Source organism: Oscarella lobularis, chromosome 18 (genome assembly GCF_947507565.1).
Source record: "Oscarella lobularis chromosome 18, ooOscLobu1.1, whole genome shotgun sequence".
NCBI classification, from domain to species: Eukaryota; Metazoa; Porifera; class Homoscleromorpha; order Homosclerophorida; family Oscarellidae; genus Oscarella; species Oscarella lobularis.
In genome coordinates this window covers 291,003-305,058 of record NC_089192.1, presented here as the reverse complement: position 1 = coordinate 305,058, position 14,056 = coordinate 291,003, and the positions used below count along the sequence as shown (strand labels likewise).

The 14,056-nt window shown below is 47.4% G+C and overlaps 4 protein-coding genes across 6 annotated transcripts; 3 read left to right on the top strand and 1 right to left on the bottom strand.

The window, feature by feature from the left end:
* Nucleotides 1–56: 56 nt before the first annotated feature.
* Nucleotides 57–4,859, top strand: LOC136198018 (glutamate-rich protein 3-like). The gene is made up of 14 exons (XM_065987925.1): nucleotides 57–169; nucleotides 230–323; nucleotides 394–519; nucleotides 579–650; nucleotides 694–996; nucleotides 1,048–1,101; nucleotides 1,148–1,301; nucleotides 1,353–1,539; nucleotides 1,592–1,685; nucleotides 1,738–1,862; nucleotides 1,921–3,541; nucleotides 3,594–3,725; nucleotides 3,930–4,018; nucleotides 4,080–4,859. The coding sequence occupies exons 1-14, from the start codon at nucleotides 147–149 to the stop codon at nucleotides 4,744–4,746; spliced, it is 3,741 nt and encodes a 1,246-aa protein (XP_065843997.1). The 5' UTR covers nucleotides 57–146; the 3' UTR covers nucleotides 4,747–4,859.
* Nucleotides 4,860–4,933: 74 nt separating this feature from the next.
* On the top strand, nucleotides 4,934–8,324 carry LOC136198041 (uncharacterized). 2 transcript variants are annotated; one of them, XM_065987954.1, is made up of 5 exons: nucleotides 4,934–5,406; nucleotides 5,457–5,486; nucleotides 5,548–5,643; nucleotides 5,696–6,471; nucleotides 6,526–8,324. In XM_065987954.1, exons 1-5 carry the CDS (start codon nucleotides 5,294–5,296, stop codon nucleotides 6,693–6,695), a joined length of 1,185 nt encoding a protein of 394 aa, XP_065844026.1. In that variant the 5' UTR covers nucleotides 4,934–5,293; the 3' UTR covers nucleotides 6,696–8,324. The 2 variants fall into 2 exon arrangements, with proteins under 2 accessions (XP_065844026.1, XP_065844025.1); XM_065987953.1 differs by having other exon boundaries at nucleotides 6,517–8,324.
* LOC136198036 (alpha-L-fucosidase-like) lies at nucleotides 6,744–8,368 on the bottom strand. The gene is made up of 2 exons (XM_065987947.1): nucleotides 7,997–8,368; nucleotides 6,744–7,914 (listed from the first exon to the last, which is right to left on the bottom strand). Exons 1-2 carry the CDS (start codon nucleotides 8,332–8,334, stop codon nucleotides 6,882–6,884), a joined length of 1,371 nt encoding a protein of 456 aa, XP_065844019.1. The 5' UTR covers nucleotides 8,335–8,368; the 3' UTR covers nucleotides 6,744–6,881.
* Nucleotides 8,369–8,377: 9 nt separating this feature from the next.
* Nucleotides 8,378–11,800, top strand: LOC136198023 (uncharacterized). 2 transcript variants are annotated; one of them, XM_065987933.1, is made up of 13 exons: nucleotides 8,378–8,521; nucleotides 8,585–8,853; nucleotides 8,909–9,073; nucleotides 9,137–9,307; nucleotides 9,371–9,544; nucleotides 9,596–9,751; nucleotides 9,808–10,251; nucleotides 10,299–10,640; nucleotides 10,692–11,072; nucleotides 11,125–11,329; nucleotides 11,379–11,417; nucleotides 11,478–11,652; nucleotides 11,705–11,800. In XM_065987933.1, the coding sequence occupies exons 2-10, from the start codon at nucleotides 8,727–8,729 to the stop codon at nucleotides 11,157–11,159; spliced, it is 1,995 nt and encodes a 664-aa protein (XP_065844005.1). In that variant the 5' UTR covers nucleotides 8,378–8,521; nucleotides 8,585–8,726; the 3' UTR covers nucleotides 11,160–11,329; nucleotides 11,379–11,417; nucleotides 11,478–11,652; nucleotides 11,705–11,800. The 2 variants fall into 2 exon arrangements, with proteins under 2 accessions (XP_065844005.1, XP_065844006.1); XM_065987934.1 differs by having other exon boundaries at nucleotides 11,462–11,652.
* Nucleotides 11,801–14,056: the final 2,256 nt, after the last annotated feature.

Here is a 14,056-nt window from a genome sequence, read left to right as displayed (position 1 = left end):
GGGTGTCTCTGACGCATGTGTGTTTTTTTTGTTTTCTCGGTCGCGTGAGAAGCGCCTTAGAGCGTGCGCACCACTTCAGAACGTCCCCCCAGCAACTCGCGATACATTGGACCCTACAGCTTCGGCTCCTCGACTCAAACGACTTCATGGCTTTTCTACGCGATCCAGGGTACCCCGACGCGCTCTAAACGACGATTTTCGAACTAAACGACTCTTTTCGGCCACGCAGACCTCTCGCTCAATACAACAGTCTCGCCGACGAACATTTGGCTCACTATTTCGCTAATCCGCGCATACGAAATCATCTCCTTCACGCGGGACTCGTAAGTGGAAGAACGCGAGATCGCGATTAACGGTAAACAGAGCGCGACGAAACGCATTCCACACGTTCAGATTACTAAAGACGGCTACGTCGTCGACGAGGTGACGTGGCGTGAGAAAGTCGCGCGAACCGAACATCGGGAGCACGTAAAGAATCTACTCGCTCAGACGATCGTCGAGAAAGCGATCGATATCGAGGTACGGGGAGGGAGGGGGCGTGGCTGGCTAGTAAATAAACGATAAATCGTCTCGTTTAGCGTCGACGAATGACGACGCTGAAGCGCGACTTCGAGGACTTGGTTAAATTAGCTTCGGTGCAACGTCTCAAGGTGCGTCGAGCGATGTCTCTGCCTTTTCGAGCGAGATTTTTAGGACTCGAAGTCACGTGGTCGCAGCCACGAACCCGACGACGATTTCGTGGCTCTATTGCGACCGCGTCTCGCGTCGACGGAAGCGTCGCGTTCCCATAGGCAAAAGCGAAGCGCCGAATCGCTTCGATCGCCGCCGAGCACGCCGGATTCGACGATGACATCACTATCGTCGCGCGGCGGTCCTTTTGTCGCTAGCCCGTATGCGATGGTCCCAACCGCGCTTTCTTTGCGATCGAGTGGCACCGCGAGAACGCGCGCTAGACGAAATCAATCAACTCCACCAAGGGAAAAACTAAGACCTAAGGTAGTAAGAATAAATCTTGATCATTGATTTTTAAATTCAATTGAAATGAAGACGGCTCCACCTGCGTTGTCTAAAAGTGAGCCCCTCCTTTTCAAGAGAAGCCAAGTTAGACGAAATTGCACTTTTAATATTAATGAAATGGTTTCTTCAGACTCAGTCATTGGCTAAAGTGACCCTTTGCTATCTGGGCAGTTCCCTTCAGCTTGATCGTTACAGAGAGTCGGATTCCGATGAAGTAACAATAATTCAGCAACATGGCGGAGGTAGCAGCCTTTGCGTCTTTAGGGGTTTCGTCAAACCTAAAGGTCTAAAAATATAATATTTTGACTATAATCCTATTATTTTTTCCCCCTCAGAGTGCTTTGACTTTGTTTCTAAACGAAGTCGCGGTTCGCCATACGGAATCACTATCTATATCAATAGTTTATTAGACAGTCGATTTGGAACGTGTTGCGAGTACAAACACAAGCCGGGAAGTCGTCTTGGCGGCAAGATGGCTCGATTTCAATTGGTTCGAGTCAAAGGCGCAGCGCCTTGCTACAGGTCAAAGATAAATAATTTTTAATTTTATTTATTATTTGTTTTTCTTTTGCAGGTGTCAGGTTGATGCCGAGTTGGGTTCTAGTGCGCCTAAACAGCAGCCAGTGAGGATTAGAGAGCGAAAGATTTCCCGGACTTTTGTGATAAAGGTAAAATATCAATTAATTAAACGAGAAGATTTTTATATGAGAACATACATAGGAATCATCTCCAACGGTCGTCGTGACGACTACTGGTGATGATAAGAAGGAGGAGAAACACGAATCAGACGGAGATAGCGATGATATTGACGTTGACGCCGTCCTAAGACGATACAGAGAAACGAGGTAATAAAAAGCTCTTCTCATTTTATTTTCTCCTATACTTATTTGTCTTTTATTCCAGCAAAGATGATAGCTCGAGTGAGGACGAGAAAAAGAGCGACGTACGACCTGGAACGTCGTTGAGTCTCAACATTCCGCCCATTCCCGTTATAAATGTTCAAGATGCGACTCCGTTGCCGTCCGACGCCGGAACATCGTCGTCGTCGTCCGAATCGGAGTCGGAAAAGCAAGGCGATTTCGCGGAAGCATCCGGATATTCATCCGATGAAGAAGAAGAGGAGGAAGAGAAAGAGGAAGCCGTTCCAGAACAACCACCAAAATTGTCGTCAAATTCCGACAACGACGAGACGAAGAAATTGGAAGTTGAGGAAGTGAAATACAGCGAGGAGGAGTTTGAAGAGGAGGCAGATAGCAGAAAAGAGTCTGATCATGATGATGATAGGACTAATAGGGATAGTGAAGACGCCAAACCGAGTCAAGATGTTCTAAATATTCGCATCGTAGCTGACGAGAAAGACGACGAGATTGTTGAGTCTGAAAGTCGAGATGATGATACGACGGCGGCGGCGGTGGCGAAAGCGGAAGAACGTCTAGACGTAGATAAAGAGGAGGCCAATGTCAAGAAAAAGAGCGACGGACCTGACGATGAAGAGAGTGACGAAATTGCCAAAGACGAATCCGAACCGGCAGTTGAACCCGACGTCACAACAGCAGGCGAAAACGAAGAGAAGAAAGAGAGCGACGGAGTCAAAGAACCGGACGATGTCGCGACAGGGAAAGAGAGTGACGAAAATGCTGAAGACGAATCCGAAGAGAACGACGCAAAAAAGGACGAAGACGAATCTAGACCAGCTGTTGAACCGAACGTCACAACGACAGGCGAAAACGAAGAGAAGAAAATGAGCGACGCGAAAAAGGACGAAGAGAAAGATGAAGACGAATCTAGACCAGCAATTGAACGTGACGTCGCAACAGCAGTTGAACGCGAAGAGAAGAGCGAAGACGCTGAATCGAGATCAGTAAAGAAAGACAGCGATAAAGAAACGATTGAAAAAGAGAGTGACGGAGAGAAAGAGAGCGATGAAATAGAATCTAGATCAGCCACAGCGACAATTGATTCCCTTGAAGAGAAAAGAACGAAGGCAATCGATTCAAACGAAGAGGAGAATATCCAAGAAAAATCGCCAGAAGATCGTCAAGAAAGCGACGCCGATCGACGCGACGCCGCCACCGTTCCCGAAATTCAAATACGTCGAACCCAAAGCCAAGATCTTCTCGAAAACGACGAGGCGCGAGACGAATTCGCCGCTTCGCCGTCATCGCCAACGAAGCCGCCGTTCGAAACGATGGCGTCGGCGAAAAATCTTCTCCGTCAGACGACGTCCGGGCTGTCGATTCGACTTTCCGACGACGACGAGGGAAAAATCAACGACGACGATATATTGAGCAGTGTGACGTCGAGCTCCGTTTCGTTGCTCGACAGTTCGAAGATTCCGTCGCTGACGAATAGCCTGTCGGATGTGGCGATGAAGAGTCGAAATTCGCGATCGTCGTTGAAGGAGATGCATCGGGTCGGTCGAACGCCGCAGACGTCGAGCGGCGAGCTCTCCGAGCCCGTTGCGCCGTTAGTAAAGGGTAAAGAGGACGTGGAACTGGCCAATGTCGCTCTTACGGAAAAGCAGGTTAATTAAAGATAGATAGATCTTTATAGAGTTTAGGACACTTGGATGTTAGGTAAAGGAGGTGGCAGCTGTTTTGGAAGAGGAGGAGGCTGTGAATACGGTGAGTTTTCGTAATGCGTCCGTCACCGATAAGGGAGCGGCCGCCGTCGCTGAGGCGATCATGACAAACGAGACATCTGTCAAGGTAAATGAGTAGATGAGTTGTATGGGGGGCTCACGCATATATACACACGCATATTTCTGAGAGTCTGAGATCCCCAGAACATCTGGCATTGAATCTTAATACCTAGATTCCTAGATGGTCTTAGAGCTCAATACTTTGAATGCGCGTTCTTTGAACCGTGCCTCTTGCTTAGAGTACAAACATACTCATTGATTATATATATAGATGCTCAACTTCAACCTGAATAATCTCGGTGCAAAGGGTGCAAAGCACGTGGCAAAGACTTTACGCAGAAAATCTCTCGAATTCCTACTGTACGTTTCTCCGCCGAGCTTCAATATTTTATTTTTTGATTGGTGCATTTTTACCCGGTAGTCTCCACGGTAACAAAATCGGTGACGAAGGTCTACGTCACATCGTCGATTCTCTCGTCGGCGGCGGCGATGAGACGACGTCGACGATGATTCCGCGTCCGCCGCCCGGCAATCCGCCGGAAAATCGTCGTCGATTACGTCGACGACAGCGACGAAGATCGTCGTCGTCGTCGTCGTCGTCGACGTCATCGACGTCGTCTCTATCGTCGATCGCGTCGACCGTTCTCGCTCCCAACGCGACGTTGACGTGTTTGGACGTGGGAGATTGCGGCCTGACGGCGTCGGCGGCGTTCCACGTCGCTCGCCTTCTCGCCGGCAATTCGTCCCTGAAGGAATTGAATTTGAGCGCGAATCGGCTCGGCGTCGACGCGTGGCGTCAAATCGGCGACGGTTTAGGTAAGAATTCGTCGTTGACGAGCCTCTGCTTGGATTATTGCGACTTGGGCGACGATGGTCTGGTTGCGCTGTGCGACGCTTTTGCGCATACGACGTCGTTGAAGTCGGTTGATTTGGAGGGAAACGGTATTACAGATCGAGGGGCGCGCGTTCTTCTTGAAGCTCTTAAATTGAATTCCACGCTGGTGGAATTGACGTTGGCGCCCGGAAATAGCATCAGTTCTGAGTTGATGTCCGAATTGGCGGTCGCTCTCAAAAGCCGTCAGGAGTGATAGTAATTAAATAGTTTGAATCACGCTGGATTTTTTTCTTATTAAACGAACGTAATTGACGGTAGCTAAGGATAGATTAGCAGAGGCAAACACTATTGTTGAAGAGGCTGAGATCAAGTCGCCCGAGTGTGTGACTTGCTTCTGGCAGTTTACTTGTTTTCCCGCGAAAAGATCCGGTTTTTCTTGTCCTCCCCGGCTCGTATGAAGATAGATAGATAGATAGGGAATCCGACGGATAGATATGACCCTGTTTCTTGATTGTTTGATGAAACAAAGGGGGGTGATGACGCTTGGGGCGTTTCAGACGTGCTATTGTTGCTACGGGGACTCTGCTTTTTGAAACTATGCAGGAAGTTCTTTGAAACGCTTTTGGAGTTCCGAGAGTCGAGCGTAATAGCAAGACTTTGTGGTGAAACTAAAAGTAGACGCTAGAGCATGATTATCGATTTACCTCAGGGTCGTTCTCAGGAATTCATATAAGCTTGCATTCGGTTGCACTTTTGAGTAGAGTCGACTCTGAAGCTGCGGCAGGCAGACGTCGACGAAGATGAAGCGGCTCGTTTTAACGTTTGCTGCTGTTCTTGTTCATGCACTCACCACTGAATCTTGCTCTTGGAATTGCACCGATGGATGCAATGAAAAGGTTCCCAGTAGAACAACGTAAGGAGTCCAAGCATGATTTCAGTCTAACTGATGCTAGCCTTCTTTAGATTTCTCGCCTGTTGTTCATTGAAGAAACGGTACGCAGACTCAACTACCTACTTATATATATATATATAGCCTTGAACTTTCGATTAACAGACTTGGAGGACGAGGATGTGAATTTTACACAAAAGACAACTGCAGTTGCAGGATTCCTGTGAGCGACGTAGTGAGCAACATTTCGTTGAGTCAAATGTACGTATGTTACTCGAATCAGATGCTGGTTAGTCGGTCTTTTATTTTCTAGCGAGAAATGCTATCGATCGGTTGGCTTGGAGCCTCAACCACCATACGTTTGTAAGTGGCAATTTATACTACGTGACGGTGATGACACGGCAAAAATTCGTTGCTCGACATTTCGACTTGGTCGTGAACGCGGTGACTGCAGAGATGGCGCGTGTGCGTGCGAACTAAGCCAAGTCAAATCGAGGTCTTATCTCCAAATAAGGGGAAATGTAACCAAGCCCAAAAAAGACAAGTGTGAAAAGAGTAACTGTGCAGAGTGCAAGGTAAAGGAGGCCTGTGTCTATGGAGATTGTAAAGGCAGTTCGCGTGTGTATTGCGGCAATCCGAGCCGCGGCAAACTAAATATTAATCTGGCGAGCCGAAAAGGAAGGGACGAATCTCTTATTAAAGTGGAAGTCTTTGTCAAGGAAGGGGAGAATCCCAAGCTTGATTGCTTCTATTCAACTTCGGTGATTCTTGTAAAATTTTTGTTGACAAGTGGTCAGCAATTGGGTGTAAAAACAGAGTCGCCATTCTTGTATGGCGAGATTGATGCTCTGCTAACGTCTGGGCGATGCAGTAGAGATTCCAGGATTAATTGCTTTTTTAAAGACTACGTTGATGTTTCAGACTGCAACCTGATTCCAAACTGCGATGAATTCATAGAAAGAGTGTTGGAATCGTTAGGAGGTGAAACTGTTTCTGGCGATGGACCGAGTGGAGACGAAGTGGAGGAGCATAAACCAACAACAGCAACGGTGACTGAACTGCCGACTTCTGCATCTCCCAGAGAGCCAAGTAAACACAGCAAAATTTATAATTCGTTGAATGCAAAAAAACTAGATCGAATAGGTGAAACAGCGACTCCTGAAACAGAGAAAGCGACCAACAAAGAATCAAAGAGAAAGGACAAGGACAAGAAGAAGAAGGACAAGAAGAAGGACAAGAAGAAGGACAAGAAGAAGGACAAGAAGAAGGACGAGAAGAAGGACGAGAAGAAGAAAAGAGAAAGAGAAGGGTAAGACAGCCTGTTGACTCCACAATTTAGAAACGTCGTAGTCATTCTAAAATCAGAAGTTGAACCTACAGCTTAGGCAGGCCCGAGATAGACTCGCATTTTTGAGCACCAGTCTCATCAAATACCACAAAAAGTCTCAGCAAAAAAAACAGCACAGCAAGCAAAAGTCACCAACCACATACAAAAACACCTACGTAACGTTCTTCAGCACAAACACCCAAGCATACTGACTCGGCAACTGATCAAACTGAACATCCGGCATCGAAATAACGATCCCACTTCCCCCACTACCGGCAGCCCAATGAATCTCACCCGAAAACCCGAGCATCGAGACGCTCGTCCCCGTCGAAGTCTTGGGCGCATTCAACATCAATTTCCCCCCATCAGGCCACTGGAGAACAATAGCATAGACATCCGGCACGCCTGAAGCGACCTTAGCGGACGTATACCAGACACTACCCGAAGCGGAATCATTCTGAATGCGATAATGGGTCGTGTTATAGATTGCGAGCCCGTTCACGTCCAACCAGGCGCCCAATTGGGTGAGACGTTCCTCGAAGATGGGCAAGATTCGACCGTCGGCCGTCGGTCCGACGTTGATGAGAATATTTCCGCCGCAGCTTACCGTGCTCACGAGTTCCTTGAGAAGCGTCTCGAATTTGAGATAGCTGCTCAAAGAGGCGTCGCGTCGATAGCCCCACGAATCGCGATCGATCGTCATCGCGTTTTCCCACTTGTGATTCTGCAGTTTTCCCGGGTTGTAGCGATCGGAGCACGTGTAGTAGCCGCCGTGGTGACACGAAATTCCCTTTCCCCAACGATCGTTCGTCACAATGTAATCCTTCACGGGACTCTCGTTATAAAGCCAAGCGAGAAATCCCGTGCTGTTCCAATACGTATCCGGCGCTTCCCAGTCGCCGTCCGACCACAGGACGCCGGGACGATAACCGTTAATAATCTCCATCAATTCCGGATAGAGAACGTCTTCGACGTACGTACGCGATTTGAAACCGCTCGCCTTATCGGCTAAATAGATCGGGTTGAACCACTCGAATAGGGAGTGGTAGAGACCGAAGACGAGATCGGTGCGATTTCGAATCGACGTCGCTAGATCGCCGAGAATGTCGCGATGGGGACCGTTGTCGACGGCGTTCCAGTTCCACGACACCGCACTGCCCCAATTCGTCCAGCCTTCGTGATGCTTGCTCGTCAAGACAACATACCTAATTAATTAATTAATTAATTAATTAATTATTATATTTTGAGTTCGAAGGTCTCTGAGGTTGTTTTGTTTCTATTTCTTACTTTGCTCCGGCGCGTTGAAAGAGGTCCGCCCACGCGTCGGGATTGTAGAGCTCCGCGCGGAACATTGGAGCGAAATCGGCGTACGTGAAGTTCGGCGGATAGTTATTCTCCATGAATTCGACGTAGGATTTTTCTTTGGAGCCCTGCCAGTTCCACCAGAACCATTCGCTGCCGAAGCTGGGAACGCTGAACACGCCCCAGTGGAGAAAGATGCCCACTTTCGCTTCGTCGTACCACGCCGGCAGCGGCCTTTTGTCGATCGAGTCCCAATTGGGCTGATACTGAGCAGCGGAGAAGTGGAGCAGAGGGAGAGCGATCAAAAAGAGATGAGAAGTCATTGGTTTGTTTACAGTTTAGCGCGCGTGATCAAATACTCCAACTCGATTTTTTTCCTGCGTTCCGTTTATCGTGTGCATCTCATCTATGATTCCCGTCTACCAGAGTCGGCGATCTAGAAGAATCAAATGGTATTTGTGGGGCCTCTTTCGACAAGAAAAACGTCAAGATGGCGGACGCATGCAGGAAGTAGGAGAACCACCTCTGCTCCCACAGCAACGCTCATTTTTGTGCAAATGATGACGTCTTTAGGAAGTCAAAGGGGAGAAAATCGTATGAGAAGAGCCAGAGGCAGATTGCATTGCTTGACGATAACCTAATAACAGCAGATCCGCTTAGCAACTAAAGACCGTCTAAACCGTCATTAGCCATTCGACCGTTCTTCCGCCCGGGCATGGCCGTCACGTCAACGACAGGCTTCCTTGTCGCTACGCTTCTACTCGTCAATTCTGCCTCATCTCAATCCCAATTCGATATATCGTCAAAGTGGTGGAAGAAGCACTTCGGTTCCCAGTCTGACCGTAGGCGTTTTCCTTCTCGATTGTCTTTGTCTTTCTCGCTGAATATCGCCTACAGCATCTACGTGTAAAAAACTCGAGAAACCCGGAAACGGTAGCGTAAGGACCATAGGCGAAAACAAAGCCGAATATTCGTGCAATCCCACCTACACGCTGGTGGGCCGAAAAGAGCGTGCGTGCGCCTGTGGCGAATGGATAGGATCCATCCCGGAATGTAGAAAGGGTACGAATCACAAGTCTCGTCTTCAGTTCTCACAATAGACGCTTTCGATCGTACGTCATCTAGACGGAGAATGGGGTGGGTGGGAAGAGTTCAGCTCGTGCACGAAAACGTGCGGCGGCGGCCGACAGACGCGACAACGTCAGTGCAACAATCCCAAACCGGATCGTGGCGGCAAGAATTGCCCTGGAAGCGACTCAGAAAGTCAAGTATGCAATACGGATCCGTGTCCACCAGGTAGACACAAACTCTGTCACTAAGTAACGCCATGCACGTCCGCTCGCGTGTTGTTTTTCTCAGAATGCCCTATTAGCGGCACCCTTGCTTTTGGTCCGCTCACTATCACAGTCCTAGAGGACAAACTATCTCTCAATGTTTCGTGCGGCGACGGCTACGTCCTAGCGGATTCCACTAGTTCTATTTTGGATTGCACGTTGCTCAACAACACCGACGTGACCGCGTTGTGTGTTAAGAGTAAGCAACCGTTTTTTCAATGTCGACTTCCTTAGCAACAAAAATATTTAGCCTGTCCCTCACTGACGCACCTTCAAAACGGAACAGTGACACTAAGCGACGGCGGTCTCACCGCTCGATTTCAATGCGACCTCGGATTTGTCCGTCAAGGATCGCAGACTCTTTTTTGCGAGAATGGGAATTGGGTTGGTAGTGAGCCCAGATGCAGTAAGTCTACACACGTACTGTATATTAATTAGACTATACATGTATGTGCGTTGAAGATTCGGTCGAGGAAACTGTCGAAGTTCCGCCCTTTCCCGCGTTTGCTGATCTTCTCGGAAGTGATCCGTCTATCGTAATCCGACAGAATAGCTACGTTCTATCTCAGGCCTTCTTTGCTCCCATATGCTCGACTGTTCTTTCGTTCAACTATCGAATGTCTCCCACTGTAGAAACTGTAGAGATTGAAGCGGAAATGATCGAATCTGACATTGAATCTACTATAAGAAACGACTCGGCTATCATTGCTCGCGGCAACGCTACAATTATGGGAGATGGAACCGCAAATTCAAACGTCTTCTGTCTCGAAGTCAACTCGTGCGTCAACGACTCAGTGTTACCTACGGCCGCCGTTGTACGAACGTTCGTACGTTTTGTTTCACCGAGCTCTAGCGATGTACTGGAAATCAGCTCTTTGTCGGTCAATGAGGCATCCAATTGTTCAGGTAAAATTGTCTGTCAAGTGCCAACGAATTTTTTTGAAACTTTTTAGGACTGAGCGAGCAATCAGTCCGAGTCAAGCGCGACGTCGTCAACGACGACGACGTCGACGATGACGACGATGACGACTGTGATAATTCGATTTCGAGCGGCGATTGCGGTTTCACAAACGATCCGTGCGGCGCTGCGTCATTTGCAGTCAATCTCGTCGTTGACGAAGACGACGAACGAATACCGATAGCGCCTTTGCAACAGAAAAAGTCGACAGAAAGCGACGGGTGTTCTGTTGACGTCTGCATTCCGTGCCTCGCCGATACGGGAGTATCTGTCTCTAGTGCCGACAGCTCCGCCGATAATGAAAGGAGGAAAAGGCGATCAACTATCTATAAAATAGGTAATCGGTGATTAATTTAATAAAAACCTTTGTTTATGTGCTTACTTGCAGCGAAAACAGAATTTTGTGCAAAGTTTAAGAAAAATCGTCGCTATGCCGTCGCAAATTCACCCAAGATGAAATTCAAACAATTCATGACGTTTACATACACTTTAGGAAAAGGCAGTCACGACTTGACCGTTCAGGGGGTGTGCTATTGGGAAAAGGACCGAAAAGATGCTGTTGTTAAACTTGGCGACAAAGAGGATACAGACTTTAAAAGACAATTCACGGCAAATGATCCCAGAAGTGGCAACATTTGTCTGAAGTTGCGAAAGCGAAAAAATGAATGCGATAAGTTTCAAATTAAGTTTACTGCCGAGGGACCGAACAGGGTGTGTGTCAAAAATATCGTGTACATGTCAGATTGCGCAAAAAGCAAATCTTTTTGCGGTAAAGTTATTTGATTAATTAAGCGTGATTATTGGATTTACTTTTGTTTTAGGACAATTCCATAACAAGCCAAGGAATAAATGTTAGCGTAAATGATTCTCTGTACTTTTCTGTCTACGGCTTGTCTGTGTTCTTGCGTGAGATTTTCTTGTCGATGACGTCAATTTTTTCTGTCAGTTTGTCTTCTTTATTTGTCTGTCGATGAGTAAATTGCAGATAGAGCTAGCAAGAGGAGCTTTCCAGAAATCAAATAGGCGGTACGCTAACATAGTCAATTCCGCATAGTCTTGACTTGTTATGGTCTAGAAAATATTAGCATGAGAAAGCGAACGCGTCGTCAAGAAGGTCAGTTAGGCACAATGCAGACATTTATTTATTCAGGTGCGCAGTGCATAACATGTATAGGCATAATGATCCGTCAGAGGAAGTCGAGTGCACGTCGTTTAAGATAAGAATCTATAAAAACGTCAATTTTGATCAACACGAAGTCCTGAATTTAGCCGCTGATAGCGAGACGCGTGCACATGCAGGAAGACGCACAAGGTTCTAAAAAATGAATGAGAATGAAATAAATAGGAACGTAAGCCAGGCTGTGTTTGACTAAAGAAAGGTCTCATGGTCTTTACATTTAGTTGTTATTGGAAGCGAGGAAGCCAAGGTTATCTAATAATAGATATCTCGCTTTGGTTGGTTCCCTTTCATTAGCCAATTGACCGTCTTTCCATCATGACCCAATTCGTTGCGTTCCTTCTTGCTGCACTTCTACTGGCCAATTCGGTCTCATCATTCGACGAATCGTCAAAATGGTGGAAGAAGCACTTTGGTTCGCAGTCCAGTGACCGTAAGGTTTTTCCCTTTCGTTGCCGCGTTTTATGCGCCAACTATTGCCTGCAGCATCCACGTGTCCGAAACTCGAAAAGCCCGCGAACGGCACCGTGACGGTTGTAGTGAACGAAGCCGAATATTCGTGCGATTCCACCTTCACGCTGGTGGGCCGAAAAAGGCGTTCGTGCGGCTGTGGCGAATGGATAGGAGCCGCACCGGAATGTAGAAAAGGTAAAGATCATATAGACTGTCGTGTCTTTGAAAAATTGGACGCTTTTGTCAATGTCATCCACAGACGGGGAATGGGGTGAGTGGGGGGATTATGGACCATGCACGAAAACGTGCAAAGCGACGCGAAAACGCCAGTGCAACAAACCGCCGCCGGAACGTGGCGGCAAGGATTGCGTTGGAAGTCCGTCAGAGAGTAAAGACTGCAATGCCACTCCGTGTCCACCTGGTACGAACCTGTCTTTAATTCACTATAGGATATAAGGAAGCCAAGGTAACGTTATGAATAACTGTTTTTTTTCCAGAATGTCCTATTACCGAAACACTTGTCTTTGGTCCTCTTACCGTCAAAGTCCGCGAGGATAGAAAGTCTGTCGAAGTTTCGTGCGGCGACGGCTACGTTCTAGAAGAATCTAGTAATTCCGTTCTGGATTGCCAATTTCTCAATGAAACCGACGTGACCGCATTGTGTGTTCAGAGTAAGGGCAACGGCCTTCGTAATTGTCTCTATGTACAAAAATATTTAGGCTGCCCCTCACTGACGCATCCTCAAAACGGAACATTGACACTAAGCGACAGAAATCTCACCGCTCGATTTCAATGTGACCTCGGATTTGTTCGTCAAGGATCGCAGACTCTTTTTTGCGAGAATGGGCATTGGGTTGGTAGTGAGCCCAGATGCGGTAAGTCCACGCACTCATTACATATGCAGTGTATATTAGACAGGGTCATACACGTGTGCATCTAGATTTGGTTGGCGACGTTGTCGAGGTTCCTTCCTTTCCAGTGTTTGCTGAGCTTCTCGGAAGCAATCCATCGATTGTAGTCGTACAAGACAGCTACGTCCTATCTCAGTCCTTCTTTGCCCCCATATGCTCGACCGTTCTTTCATTCGACTATCGAATGTCTGCAACAGTAGAAACGGTAGAGATTGAAGCGGAAATGGTCGAATCTGATATCGACGGCACTATACGAAACGACTCGGCTGTAATTGCTCGAAGAAACGCTACAATTGCCGGAGATAGAACCGTAGATTCAAAATTCTTCTGTCTCGAAGTCAGCTCGTGCGTCAACGACTCAGTGTTACCTTCGGCCGCCGTTGTACGGACGTTCGTGCGTTTCGTTTTCCCAAGCACTAGCAATATACTGGAAATCAGTTCTATATCGGCTAATGAGGCGCCCGGTTGTCCAGCAGGTACAGTAAATTTCAAGTTTGTAGTCATTGATTTTAATTAATGAAAACTGTGCAGAAGCGAACAATCAGTTGGTTCGAATCAAGCGCGAAGTCTACGACAGCTACTACGATAACGTCACAAATTACAATGCCACAAGTGACAACTACAATGACAACGACACAAATTTCGATTGCAATGATACGATTTCGAGCGGCGATTGCGGCTTTACAAACGATCCATGCGCCGTTGTGTCGTTTGATGTGTATCTCTTCCGCGACGAAGACGACGACGAAGGAATACCGATAGCACGTTTGCAGAAGAAACAGTCGGTTGAAAGCGACGCGTGCTCGATTGACGTCTGCATTCCGTGCCTTGCCGATACGGGAATATCTGTCTCTAAAGCCAGAAGGCCCGTCGATCAAACAAAGAACAGGAATCAGCGATCAACTATGTATTTAGAAGGTAATCGGTCATTCATTTAGAAACCTTTGTGTATCATGTGTTTACTTGCAGCGAGGACAGAATTTCGTGCAACCTTTCACTCAGGCGGTCGCCTTGCCATCACAAATTCGCCCAAGATGCCAAAATTCAAAACATATATGACGTTTGAATACTCTGTAGGAGCGGGCGGTCACTCCTTGATGGTTCAGATGGTGTGCTTTGTGGAAAAAAAAAGGACTATTGTTAGACTTGCTAAGGACAAGAAGACGAACTATAGAAAAGAAATCGGGTCACTTGATCCCAGAAAAGGCAACA

Bases quoted from the DNA above. Each gene is read 5' to 3' on its own strand.
- LOC136198036 (XM_065987947.1), bottom strand. From the start codon at position 8,334: ATGACTTCTCATCTCTTTTTGATCGCTCTCCCTCTGCTCCACTTCTCC. The intron at 7,915-7,996 runs GTAAGAAATAGA...TTAATTAATTAG, and splicing joins TTTCAACGCGCCGGAGCAAA to GTATGTTGTCTTGACGAGCA.
- LOC136198023 (XM_065987933.1), top strand. From the start codon at position 8,727: ATGGCCGTCACGTCAACGACAGGCTTCCTTGTCGCTACGCTTCTACTC. The intron at 10,641-10,691 runs GTAATCGGTGAT...GCTTACTTGCAG, and splicing joins ATCAACTATCTATAAAATAG to CGAAAACAGAATTTTGTGCA. The intron at 11,073-11,124 runs GTAAAGTTATTT...CTTTTGTTTTAG, and splicing joins AAAAAGCAAATCTTTTTGCG to GACAATTCCATAACAAGCCA.
- LOC136198041 (XM_065987953.1), top strand. From the start codon at position 5,294: ATGAAGCGGCTCGTTTTAACGTTTGCTGCTGTTCTTGTTCATGCACTC. The intron at 5,644-5,695 runs GTACGTATGTTA...TTTATTTTCTAG, and splicing joins AACATTTCGTTGAGTCAAAT to CGAGAAATGCTATCGATCGG. The intron at 6,472-6,516 runs GTAAACACAGCA...CAAAAAAACTAG, and splicing joins TGCATCTCCCAGAGAGCCAA to ATCGAATAGGTGAAACAGCG.
- LOC136198018 (XM_065987925.1), top strand. From the start codon at position 147: ATGGCTTTTCTACGCGATCCAGG. The intron at 651-693 runs GTGCGTCGAGCG...CGAGATTTTTAG, and splicing joins CTTCGGTGCAACGTCTCAAG to GACTCGAAGTCACGTGGTCG. The intron at 1,863-1,920 runs GTAATAAAAAGC...CTTTTATTCCAG, and splicing joins AGACGATACAGAGAAACGAG to CAAAGATGATAGCTCGAGTG.